The sequence below is a fragment of the Melozone crissalis genome, unplaced genomic scaffold (genome assembly GCF_028551555.1).
Source record: "Melozone crissalis strain CALT ecotype California unplaced genomic scaffold, PUWL_Pcris_2 ptg000187l_1, whole genome shotgun sequence".
In the NCBI taxonomy this organism is placed as follows: Eukaryota; Metazoa; Chordata; class Aves; order Passeriformes; family Passerellidae; genus Melozone; species Melozone crissalis.
This window is the reverse complement of record NW_026535952.1, coordinates 870721-883401: the sequence shown is the minus strand read 5'-3', so window position 1 is coordinate 883401 and position 12681 is coordinate 870721. Positions and strand designations below refer to the sequence as shown.

The 12681-nt window shown below is 51.2% G+C and overlaps 2 protein-coding genes across 5 annotated transcripts in view; one reads left to right on the top strand and one right to left on the bottom strand.

Annotated features, from left to right (window-relative positions):
• Positions 1-12681, bottom strand: part of CRYZL1 (crystallin zeta like 1) — a 286566-nt gene that overhangs the window by 113614 nt on the left and 160271 nt on the right. The window lies entirely within an intron of this gene.
• ITSN1 (intersectin 1) overlaps positions 1-12681 on the top strand; it is a 119261-nt gene that overhangs the window by 96130 nt on the left and 10450 nt on the right. For 2 of the 3 annotated variants that reach the window (XM_054293751.1, XM_054293750.1), the window contains 3 exons: positions 1852-2043; positions 10747-10868; positions 12133-12239. In XM_054293751.1, coding sequence (XP_054149726.1) covers positions 1852-2043; positions 10747-10868; positions 12133-12239 — 421 coding nt within the window. Of the gene's footprint in view, positions 1-1851; positions 2044-2280; positions 3236-10746; positions 10869-12132; positions 12240-12681 lie in introns of those variants that run through there. The other variant, XM_054293752.1, reaches the window with a different exon arrangement.

The following is a 12681-nucleotide window of genomic DNA, read 5'->3' as shown; positions in this document are numbered from 1 at the left end:
GCAGCAGGAGCTGCAGAGGCTCAGGAGGACCCAGGGCTGCCCCTGGGGCTCCTCTCCTGCAGAACCCCCGGGTGTGAGGTGGGACAGACCCCCGTGGGGAGGGACCTTTGCTGAGCAGGGTTGGGAAGGGACTCAGGAGCATCCCCACAGAACCCAGCCTGGCTGGGCTGGCAGGGCCTCCCCAGAGCCCATTCCATGGGGCTGTGTCTTGGCCCCTCTGGTGGGTGTAACAAAGATCCAGAAAATGCCTCCCTAAAGCCCCATGGAATTCAGGTTCAGAATGGCAACTCAGCATTGAGACACAACTTTTACAAGGAAATAGGATGAGATTTTTATGTATTTTTGAAATTATTTCAGGTTTGATAATCTGTGGCTTTCCCCACATGCTAAATTTTGCAGAATAAAATTTTAGCACTTTTTGCAGAACATCAAAATCTTAATTAAACTGTAATTATATAAAAAAAGGAAAAGCTGTTTGGCAAATTGAAATAAGTTGCTGGCTTGCTACAAGGATGAAAATGAAAGCAAATTTTAGGATTAATCCACTGGAGAGAAGCTGCCAGCAAGGCTCATTAATGGGAGTCTGATGTGTGGTGGAAAAGCAGACGCCCTGTGGCCTGGCAGAGAGAAAACAGCAGAGAAATAGAGGGGATTATTGATTTAATGAACAGTCCTGCTGCTCCAGAGAGCTCAGGGAGCTGCTTTGTCCGGAGTGAGCAGGACCAGCTGGATTCTGGGACTGGATGAGTTCCACTGCAAGGGAATAGAAAATCCCTGCTGGAACCAGCAGAGCAGCCTGGATGGCCTGGGATGCTTTTGTCCAGTTCTGTTCATTTTCTCTTGTATTTCCCAAGATTTTTGTGTTCTGAAAACCTCACTGGGACAACAAAGGCATCGCCATTGGCTTTTTTTGCATTCTGCAGCTTCCAATAGTGGAAGTTCCAATGTGTCCCAGACTTTCCTGTCTGCTGACCAGTCCTGATGGGGGTTCCAGGCCAGGCTGGAGCACCCTGAGGCAGTGGGAGCTGGCCCTGTCCATGGCAGGGGTGGCACTGGATGGGCTTTGAGGTCCCTTCCAACACAAGCCCTGCTGGGATTCCACGAAACTTTGGGATTTTTAAACCCCTGGAGTTTGAGCTGAGCCCCAGGGTGGGCTTTGGTCACTGCAGGGTCCTGGATGGACACTGAGCACATCCAGAGGGGCCAACGAGGCTGGAGAGGGAACACAAACCCTGTGAGGAAGCCCTGAGGGAGCTGGGGGTGCTCGGCCTGGAGAAAAGGAGACTCAGGGCTGCCCCCATCACTCTCACAGCTCCTGAAAGGGGCCTGTGCTCACCTGGGGCTGGGCTCTGTCTGCAGCAGCACTGACACACCCAGAGCACACGGCCTCGAGCTGCACCAAGGGAAATACAGGCTGGAGAGCAGGGAAAAGGTTTTTCCAGCCAGGGTGAGAAAGTTCTGGAATGGCTGCCCGGGGAGGTGGGGGAGTCCCCATGCCTGGGTGTGTTTAACAGAGCCTGGATGTGGCACTGGGTGCCAGGGTTTGGTTGGGGCTGGGCTGGACTCGATGGTCTGGAAGGTCTCTCCCAGCCTGGTCATTCTGGGATTCTGTGGAGCTGTCCTGAGCCATGGGCAATGTCCAGAGGTGACCCCTGCATGTGGGCAGGGCCAGGCTGGAGAGCAGGAAAGGTTCTTGCCCAGAGGGTGCTGGCACTGCCCAGGGAATGGGCACGGCCCCGAGGCTGCCGGGGGTGCCCAGGCTGGGTCTGGTGGCCCAGGGCAGGGCAGGGTGGCCCAGGGATGCCCTTTGGGGGTGGCTGCAGCCCCGGGTGACGCCGTGCCCTGTCCCAGTGTGCCAGGTGATCGGCATGTACGACTACAGCGCGCAGAACGACGACGAGCTGGCCTTCAGCAAGGGCCAGATCATCACCGTGCTCAGCAGGGAGGACCCCGACTGGTGGAAGGGGGAGGTCAACGGCCACGTGGGGCTCTTCCCGTCCAACTACGTGAAGCTGACCACGGACACGGACCCCAGCCAGCAGTGTGAGTGTCCCCTGTCCCCGTGTCCCCCACATGCAGCATTGCCGGCCCCGCCGCCCCCGGGGCTCTTTGAAGACCTTTCTGTCCCCGCTGTCTTTGGTCGGTTTTGTTCCCATCCCCCAGCACGTCCCCCCTCCCCATCATTTTTGCTCCATGCCTCGCCACGCCTGCCTCATTTCCCCAGCTTGAATTTGCTCATTGTTTTGTTTTGCTTATGTGTTGTTTTCCTCCTTTTTCTAGGAATCATATGTTGTCCATCCCCCACTCAGGCTTGAAAGTCCTCAAAGAGACCCACTATCCCATAGCAGTGCCCAGAGGGATGATGGGAGATGCAGCCTTGATCATGTGCCTTCCAGCATGATCATCTACTGCCTTCTGAGTCAAGAACACACTGCACAGCAGTTTTACCTCATTTGACATTTAGTTGCATGGGATCGCAATGGTTGAGTTAATTACCGACAAAATTAAACTGATTCAAAACAAAAAACAAAACAAAACAAAAACACACACACGCAAAAAAAAAAAAAAATAAAAATCAGAGGATAGTGGGTCCTTTTGTGGCTTTCAGAGTTACCAAACTAATTTTTCCACCTTTGCACAGGTGCTTTTGGTAGTTTTAAAAATTATTTTTTAAAGATATATTCTAGCCTTTTAAAGGAAAAGTATAAATTTAATTTCTTCATTGCAATTTTTGTTTGTGCAAAAAGACCCACTATCAAGGAATGCTGCATGTGCTATTAAAATTGTTCCAAATGTCCATGAATTGGAGACTTTATGTATCTTTATTTTTTATTGTTCACTTGTCCAGTGTTGTCAATGTGTCTTTTTTTTATTATTTTAATTTTCTTTTTTTTTTTTTTTTTTTAATTACAAAAGAACAGAAGGAGTTAAAATCAGTTTAAGGAAGTTTAAATGTGCCCGGTTCCAGGTATTTTGTTGTAGTTACTGTACTGTTTGTACCAGGTGTTGTTGTTGAGTGTGTAACCCGTTGTGGGGAGGGGAGGTGCCCTCCCCCGTGCCATGGCAAACCCGGAGTGATGTTTTACCCAGCTCTGTTCATTTGATTTTGCACATTACCTGTAGCTGCAAACAGTGAGCAAACAGCCTGGTGCGTGTGTGTCCCTGGGTTTGTCACATTCCTGGGCAGAAATGGGTGCAGTGTTCCTTCCTGGGGCTGCCACAATTCCCAGTTCCCCTGTGGAGCAACACCTGAACGAGTCACTCTCCTGACAAGAGCGAATGTATAGAACGGAGCCCTGCAATCCATTGCCAATGTTTACATTTTCTAAAGCAGACTGTGGAACTGACACAGATGAGCGGGAGCCGGAGCTGTGCCCGGCTCCTGCTGCAGGTGCTGGCAGTGCCCTCTCCAACGCCTCCCAGAGCACAACAGAGCCCTGCTACTCCTGATTTACCACAGGCCTACTCCTGGTGTCTGTGTCCCCCGTCCCAGCCCAGCTCCCTGCTCCCCACCCGTCCTGCAAAGGTGCACAGGACAAGTGAAGCTCCTTACTCAGTTGCACTTCAGTATTTCATCACTATGAATGTAAATTATATAAATATATAAAAACCTGCAGCTTTAACAACTGTAATCCAGCCTTTCCAATTAGTTCCATGTATAGAGAATTAAATCCTTCGTACAAAAGAGGCCGACAGTGTTTGTTGTTGTCTCGTTGCTGGGTCACACCCGAGGGCTCTGGCAGCAGCACTGAAGCCCTTTGCCCCTCAGGGACACCTGGAGCCCTCCAGGGACACAGGGACACCTGCCTGGCTTCATGGAACCCTCCAGGGACACAGGGACACCTGCCTGGCTCTTGGAACGTGGTTTCCCTGTAACTGCCCAGATCCATCGTTGCTCCCTGCAGCCTTTGCCCCTCTGGCTCAGGGAGGATTGCTGTGTGTCCTTGGACTCCTGGCAGGTCCCTTCCAGCTCAGGGTGTTCTGGGATTCTCTGATTCCCTGCCCAGGGACCAAGCAGTGGATTTTGATATTCTTTTAATAGATAAATGAAATATTCTTTCTTGGTTTGCTGTGGAGGCCCTGGAAGGGTTTCTCCTAAGTTCCACCCATTGATTCCTTCCCCTGTTCCTGTGCCTGAACATGGGTGTTCCTGGATTTGGGATGTGTTTTATACCAGAAGCTCAAGTCTGAAGATCTGCTCAACTGCACAGATTTCCCTTCCTTTTAGGACAATATTTAAATAGTAATACATCTTCTGTTTCTACCATAAAAATAAATTCTTCTCCATCATGGCCGCTTGCTGCCAAGTGCAGAAATGGAGCAGCTCATCAGCCCTGATTTTCAGGGCTCTCTGAGGGGATGGAGCCAGCTTTGACTCCACTCTGTCAGTGTTTTGTGCATTAATTTGCACGAGAGCCTCTCCCTATTTTCCCATCCTGAGCTGCTGGGTTGAGAACCTGACTCACTGGAAGCTCTGGTCCTTGGGACATTGAGGGTGCTGTGAGCTCAGGCCAGAACTGCAGAGCGGATCTGTGTGAAATATTTGCAGTGCTTCAGCTGTGGGGGATTCAGGTGCTGCTCTTCTCTTCCTCTTCCCATCCAGTGCAGCTCCTGCAGTCCCTGAGGGTGCAGCCTCTGCCCCTGTGTCCTCAGGGCTGGGGCTGGAGCCCCCCAGGCTCACTGGGAGCTCCTGGGGCAGCTTTGGGAGGAGCAGGCTGGGGGCCCTCACAGGGAACCCCAAATCCCCGGGGCTGGCACAGCCCTGCCAGCCCATGCCGTGCCAGCTGTGCCCCATGGGCACCTTGAGCCCAGCCCAGAGCACTCAGTGCCACCTCCAGGGGACACCTGCAGGGATGGGCACTGCAAAGCTCCCCGGGCAGCCCCTGCCAAGGCCTGAGCTCCCTTTCCATGGGCAAATTGCTGCTGCTGTCCCAGCTGAGCGCACACCAGGCACTGCTGGTGCCTCAGGGTGAAGGGGAACATAAATCCCGTGTAAGAGTCCCAGACACTCCCCTGGGGCTTAGTGACAGATGCTGGGATCCCTGCAGTGTTCATTCCCTGAGTCCCCAAGGGGGCTCTGCTGGCTCAGCAGGGAGGGTTTCATCCTCCTCCTCCTCTTCATCAGGGACTCTCCCTGAGCTGCAGGGAACAGGGCATTGCAGTGACTGCTTTACTTGTCTTTAGGGATATCAATATATATAAATATATAAATATTTATCTACATGAGAAAGGGAGCCTGGCAGTGGCTGCCCCAGCAGCTGGGGCTGCCCTGGATCCCTGGCAGTGCCCAGGGCCAGGCTGGAGCAGCCTGGCACAGCGGGAGGTGTCCCTGCCATGGCAGGGGTGGCACTGCCTGATCCTTACAATCCCTTCCCACCCGAGTCACCCTGGCATTCTGGGAATTGGTTTTGTCTTCACCTCCCTGTGCCAGGGCCTTCTCCCCTTGCACGGGAATTGTCGGTGAGGGAGGAGAGGAGACTGGAATTCCAGAGGCTGCCAGTGCTGCTGGGTTTTATTCTTCACTGCTTTTATGTTTGTGGGAATTCCTTCTGTATTCAAGTGCTGACAAAGAATTCCCACGGATGTTCTTTCAGAGAATTTGTTCTTTTCAATACTTGAAATCTGTCCAAGAGAACTCTTAAGTCTGAAATGTGGGTTTATCAAGAACATTTTGCTTTATATTCAGGATCAGTTTTATTTAAACCTCAATCCTTTTGGAGTTTTAGTGGCTTCACTTTCTGTCCCCATGAGCTCACTGAGCACATTTTATTCCCATAAGAAAAATGACTGAATTTCTGGTTTGGTTTTAAAGCACTTTTTAGTTCTTTGTGGTTATTGACTCCGGCTATTTAACTTGTTGAATAGCAACTTCTGTGCAGTAAATTCAGATGATAAATTACTTTTTTTTTTAGACAATTTCAGTAGATTCAGGAGCAATATACCTCAAATATTACTGAGTAGAATTGACAGGGCTTGGTAGCAAAGGGCTCCTCAGCCACACACGGTGCTGAGGTGACCTTTGGGTTTCAGGACATTGTCCTGGGGTTCCAATGGAAATGGTTTTCACCAGGACTTCACTGCCCACCTGGGGACTTCAATGAGCAAAGCTCCTGAACTGAGCTGGGAATAAACCCCAGGGATCCCCCAGTGCCAGCCCAGAGCCCACCAAGCCCAGCCTGGGCATCCCAAAGGCTCCTGGAGCTGTGGCAGCCTCGGGGCCGTGCCCATTCCCTGGGCAGTGCCAGCACCCTCTGGGCAAGAACCTTGCCCTGAAACCCAACCTAAACCCCTGCAGGCCCAGCCCCAGCCGCTCCCTGGGTGCTGTCAGGTCACAGGAGCAGAGATCAGAGCTGTGCCTCTGCCAAATGAAAGTCATAAAAGGATAAAATGCTGTTTGAAAAGAGGTTGGAACATTTGAAATGCTGCATTTGGCTCCCACATTGCTGGTTCCAAGTGAAGTGCCTGCACAGCACATTCAGTATTTGTGATTTCCCTGTGGAAGGGGCTGTGCTGTCCCCTCTGCTTGGGCCTGTGGCTGCTGCTGTGACTCTGCTGCTCCTGTGCCCTGAGTGCCAGGGGCTCAGTCAGACACCCTGGGGCACAGCCCAGGGGTGAGCTCTGGTTTCCTGATGTGTTCTGAACCCTTCCAGGCCTTGCTTAACCCTGTGATTTACATTTTTGGCGGCGTTCTTGCCGTCCCATGTGGGATTTTACTGTCCCCAGGCAGCCTCTGGAGAGGGATTGGTAGGAGCAGTGACTCTGGAGTGGTTGAGGTTGGAGCCCCAGCAGTGAGCACGTCCTCAGTGCCACATCCAAACCTCTGCACACTCCAGAGAGGGCAATCCCACCCCTAAATAGTGCTGCAAGCTTTGCCAGTGGCACTGCCCAGATTTGTTTCCAGCTCCTTCCCTGCAGCTCAGAGGGAAGTGCTGTGCTCTGACAGGAACTGGACACACTGGTCTGCTTGAGAAATCCCAGACCTGCTGAAATTATTGAAAACAGCTCAGAAATGGGGTTGGGCATTGCAGATGGACAGATCAGTTTGATCCCAATGTCCTCACCAAACACCTGGGGGGGGGCCTCTCAGTGGAGGAGATTTAAGGGGAATTGGTTGCATCTGAAACAGGTGCTAAGAAAGCTGAATGGTGAAATGCTGTGATTTAAATAACTCAGCACTGAGAGGCCCCTGGAGGGCTGTGCCCAGTACTGCTCCTGCAGGAGAGCCCTGGAGGGGCTGGAGCGTGTCCAGGGCAGGGAACGGAGCTGGGAAGGGGCTGCAGAATCCCTGAGGGAGCTGGAAGGGGCTGGAGAATCCCTGAGGAGCTGGAAGGGGCTGCAGAATCCCTGAGGAGCTGGAAGGGGCTGCAGGATCCCTGAGGAGCTGGAAGGGGCTGAGGCTGGAGCAAAGGAGGCTCAGGGGCCCTTGTGGCTCTGCACAAGGCCCTGCCAGGAGGGCACAGCCGGGGGGGTCGGGCTCTGCTGCCAGGGAACAGGGACAGGAGCAGAGGGAGCGGCCTCAGGCTGGGCCAGGGCAGGCTCAGCTGGGACAGCAGCAGCAATTTGCCCATGGAAAGGGAGCTCAGGCCTTGGCAGGGGCTGCCCAGGGAGCTTTGCAGTGCCCATCCCTGCAGGTGTGCCCTGGAGGTGGCACTGAGTGCTCTGGGCTGGGGACAGGGTGCCCATGGGGCACAGCTGGCACTGCATGGGCTCCTGGCAGGGCTGTGCCAGCCCTGGGGATTCGGGATCTGTGAATAATTTACCTGAGTGAGGGGCTGCTCTCCTGGGGTGCTGTTCCCTTCTCCTGAAGAATTTGGAGGAAAACTCCAAACTGTGACATCACTTTTGCCCGCTCCTGGTCCCTCTGTCAGGACAGATCCCTCTCTCCTGTGCCCTGGTCACAGCCTGGGCCAGCTCGAGGCTTACAGGGAAATCTGGCAGTGGCACTGCTTAGAAATGACATGAAATGAAAAGGGATCAGCAGCTGTGGCCATGGATGTGGGTCAGTGATTTCCACAGCAGAAGCTCCCTTCCCAAAAAGCAGCATCTTGGTTTAGGCTCAGTGTTTGTGTTGGGAGACCCAGATCTTCAGGGCTGACTTTGTAAGGAAGAGGAACAACATCTTTACTCTGTGCAAAGCATTTGGAATGATTTTTTACATTTCTGAAGCCCATTAACATGCAGGGACTGTGGTGCTGGGAGGTCAAGGCACAGATTTGCAGTTCCAACATTTGTCTGTTGGTTCTCCAAGTGCAGCCAGAATGGCAGAAATCATGGATTCACCCTCCTGAGAGCAAACCAAGTTCATTATTGTCATTTCCCCATCCTTCCCTGGCTTTCCTGGATTGAAGCAAAGAATTCCCAGAGCAGCTGGGGCTGCCCCTGCATCCCTGGCAGTGCCCAGGGCCAGGCTGGACACTGGGGACAGTGGGAGGTGTCCCTGCCATGGCAGGGGGGGCACTGGGTGGGATTTAAGTCCCTCCATCCCAAACCATTCCAGGACTCTGATCTGTGGAATCCAGTTCACCAAAGTTCTTTGGCATCCATGAAGAATGAGCCAGACATCTCCACCTGGAAAGGAATCAGTTCTTCTTCAGTGTTCTTCATACAAAGACAAGAAAAATCTCTGCACTTGTTCACCTCACCAAGAAATCTCCCACCAGGAAAGTCTCTCTGGGATGTTCTGCTCACATTTGGGTGCTTTTTTCCCCCAAATAGTTCAAAAGCAGAGTGTTTCAGTGGCTCAGAGCAGCATTCACAGCCCAGCTGGCTGCCACTGAAATGCTCCATTATTCAAAATGTCAGTGCTCCCTCCAAGGGCTTGGTGCTCGGAAATCACCTTCAGGCCAAGGATTCTGAACATCTTTGAACAAGAACTTCCCCAAGGAAAAGTAATTAAACACTTGTTTCTCTTCTAATGAAGCACTGGGTGAACTGGGGCTGTTCCTCAGACCTGTGGTTTCCTTGGTACCAAAGAAGCTGCTCTGAAATCTGGCATTTATTCAACAGAGATCAAACTTCTGGCCTTTGGAAGGGGCCAAAATCCATTGTTCTGGCACGAAGATGATATTTCTCCACATCTGCTTTTCATTCCAAGCAAAGTTTCAATTGCCCTTTGTGGAGGGCTGTGACATCCTGTGTCTCAAGGGAGCACTGTCAGTGTCTCTGTGCTTCCCACCTGATCCCAGCTCCCAGCTCCAGAGTCAGAGAGGAAACAACCCTGGCTGCCTGTGTCTCCTGTTCTGGGTTTGTTTCATTTGGTCTTGTTTGGGTTTTGCTTTTGCTTTGTTGGTTTCGTTTGGTTTTTTGTTTTGTTTTGGTTTGGGGTTTTTTGTTGTTTTTAAGTCAAATCCATCATTCCCCTTTCAGAAGCACAGATCAGTTAAAGCAGATGTTGCTGGTGTTCCATGGAAATATTGGTGATACACCTGGGCCTGGCCAGTGGCATTGTCTGAGCTCCCTTCAGGAACCTAAAAATGCAGGAAATACTCCCTAAGTAATAACTTTATACGCAAAGAACTGAAAGGGTTACCTGGGGCCTGATGTTTCCATGAGGAAAGTTTTGTTTCCATGGGGAATATACTGAATTTGCTGAGGGTGAGGGAAAGAATTCAACTGGAGAATTTTGGTCGTGTGAAAATAGCTGAATAGATCATTTTTAGAGCCAGACGTTTTCCACCTTTTAGAAATCAACTTTGCTTTTTGAAATGCATTGTGTTTTATGCAGAAAAGTAGCAAAACCTGGAAGAAAACATTCTGTGTTCCAGTCTCAAAGAACTTAATTAAGCTCAGCTGAAAAATAATGGCCTACAGAAGAAAGAATGAAATTAAATGTTCTGTCTAATTAAGAGTAGAAAAGAAAACTCAAGATTGTGGAACCGATATAAAACCCTCCCATCTGAGGGGATCAGTGCAAGGGAGGTTCACAGCAGTGAAAGGACAGAGCTGATGGCAGAGGAGCTCTCAGTGCCAGCCTTTTCCTGTGCTTGGAACAGAGAGGAGAACAAAATCCACCCCTGGCTCAGCCCTGACATCAGTGGGATCTGCAGTGGCCTTGGCATGTCCTGGCTCAGGCCCTTCAAATGTTGGGGAGCAGTTTTATGGAAGTGTGGAGGAGTGCAGGGGCCCTGCAGGCCCTTCTGGAGCAGCATTTCTGTGAGCAGAGGGGCCAAGTGAACCCCAATATGGAGCACCCATCATTCCAAAGTGCCCTCGGAGCTTTAGGGACCTGCAGCTCTTCCCTCATTCCCTCTGGGATGTCTCTGTGTTTTCCTCACACCACACAGAGTCCTTCCCCCCTTTCACTGCCAGCCATCCCTGTGGCATTGCAGCGGCGCAGCCCGAGGGCTCGGGGGCTCCCGGGAGAGCCTGGGAATGGGCAGGCAGAGGTGAGGGAGGGTTTAAAGGTGCCACCAGGGAGGAGATCACACACAGAGATGGCCTTTGTTGTAATAAATAACAAAAATGTGTTAAATGGAATGTGTGGAGTCCCTGAGAGATGGAGCTTTGCTGGGGCTGTGCCGTGTGAGCAGTAATGCAGGGAGCAGGGCAGGCAGCAGTGCAGCTCCTGCAGAGCTGCTGTGGCTGCCCCACTGAGGGTCCCTGTGCCCCCAGTGAGGGTCCCTGTGCCCCCAGCCCCACTGGAGAGGCCCCAGGTGTGCTCCCTGTGCCCCCAGCCCCAGTGAGGCCCCTCTGAGGGTCCCTGTGCCCCCAGCCCCACTGAGGCCCCTCTGCCGTTGTGTTTTGCAGGGTGTGCAGACCTGCACCTGCTGGACATGCTGACCCCCACGGAGAGGAAGAGGCAGGGCTACATCCACGAGCTCATCGTCACCGAGGAGAACTACGTGAACGACCTGCAGCTGGTGACAGAGGTGGGGCAGCCCCGGGCCTCCTCCCCCGGCCGGTGCAAAATCCCTGCACTGTGCAGAATCCCTGCACTGTGCAAAATCCCTGCACTGTGCAGAATCCCTGCTTGTGCAGAATCCCTGCACTGTGCAAAATCCCTGCTTGTGCAGAATCCCTGCTTGTGCAGAATTCCTGCTTGTGCAGAATCCCTGCATTGTGCAGAATCCCTGCATTGTGCAAAGTTCCTACACTGTGCAAAATCCCTGCAAAGTTCACTTCCAACTGTCTGCCTGCCTTGGGGTCTCTGCCCAGTCCTCCTTTGTCTGTATTGATACAGATATACAGATACAGATACACAGATACAAATATATAGATATACAGATACAGATATACAGATATACAGATACAGATAAATACATAGACAGATACAGATACAGATAGATACAGATATACAGATACAAATATATAGATATATAGATACAGATACAGATAGATACAGATAAATACAGATACACAGATAGATACAGATACAGGTACAGATACAGATATACAGATACAGATAGATACAGATATACAGATACATACAGATACAACTATACAGAGAAACAGATAAACAGATACAGATATACAGATACAGCTGTGTGTGGGTGCATACCATGGCAATCCCCCATGCCACCATCACCAAAATGCTGATCTTTGAGGTGTCATTTTAGCAAAGCCCTTTTGCTCCTGACTCTCAGTGTTCATTTCTCATGTACAAGCTGTGAAGCTTAAACAAATGTTCTGGAATGAGGCACATTCCCTGTATTCTGAAGGGGGCAGATACTGAGTGATAAATGAGCAGTGGGGCTCAGTTATCACTTCCCATGATTGCCTTTAGAGGTGGAAAAAAGGAATTAGTACAGCCAGCTATGGACAATTCCTTTGACAAAGAAGCAAAGTCCTTTTTTGAGGAAGAGTTCAAGATATGCAAAACTTGGGACTCTCAGAGAAATCAGATCTTCCACAGAAGAGTCCAAAGTAAAACCTATCTTCAGTTGCAGTATCAAAGGAATGCTGAGATCTTTTGCAGGAGATCTCTGCTAAAATTCCCAGGTTTCAAACAGATTATCCAGATCAGCATTAACACCAGCACCCCTACAAATTCAGAGTATTCCCTGTTAAAGCCCCCCGTACCTGGGGGTCTCCTTAGTCCCAGGCTTCCCAGGGAACACCACGGATGTCAGGGACAGGGGGTGCTGGCTCTGTCCTTACCCTGTGCACTCTAAATGGCCTCTTCTCACTCCCCAGATCTTCCAGAAACCACTGATGGAGTCTGAGCTGGTCACAGAAAAAGAAGTTGCCATGATTTTTGTGAATTGGAAGGAGCTGATTATGTGCAATATAAAACTACTGAAGTAAGTTGGTTTTTTCCCCCATACTTCACAAAACCAGAACCCTGGGCCTCTCCCCTGCCTCTCCTTTTATCTGCATGAGAACATTTGCCACTTACACAAATCCTAACCAGAAGGGCCACGTGTTTCTCCTTGGGGGGAAAAAGCAACCTGGGGTCAGGGTTTGCTGTGAGCTGTAGGGAATAACCCAGCATTTCTCTGCCCTTTGCACTCCCTTGGTTCTGCTGCAGAAGGCAAATCCTCCTCTGCCCCGGAGAGCAGGGCTTGCCAAGGCTTTCCACTTGCCCTGCCTGCTTCCAAAGGGTTTGTGCCAGGGCATCCCTCTCCAAAGGCTCCAGATGCTGCTGCCCCAGTCACTGCCAGTGAGCTGAGTGGGGGCACAGTTAAACCTGCACCTTGATGAGCAAAAGCAATAATAAATTTATTTTCTTTCCCTACTCAGCTG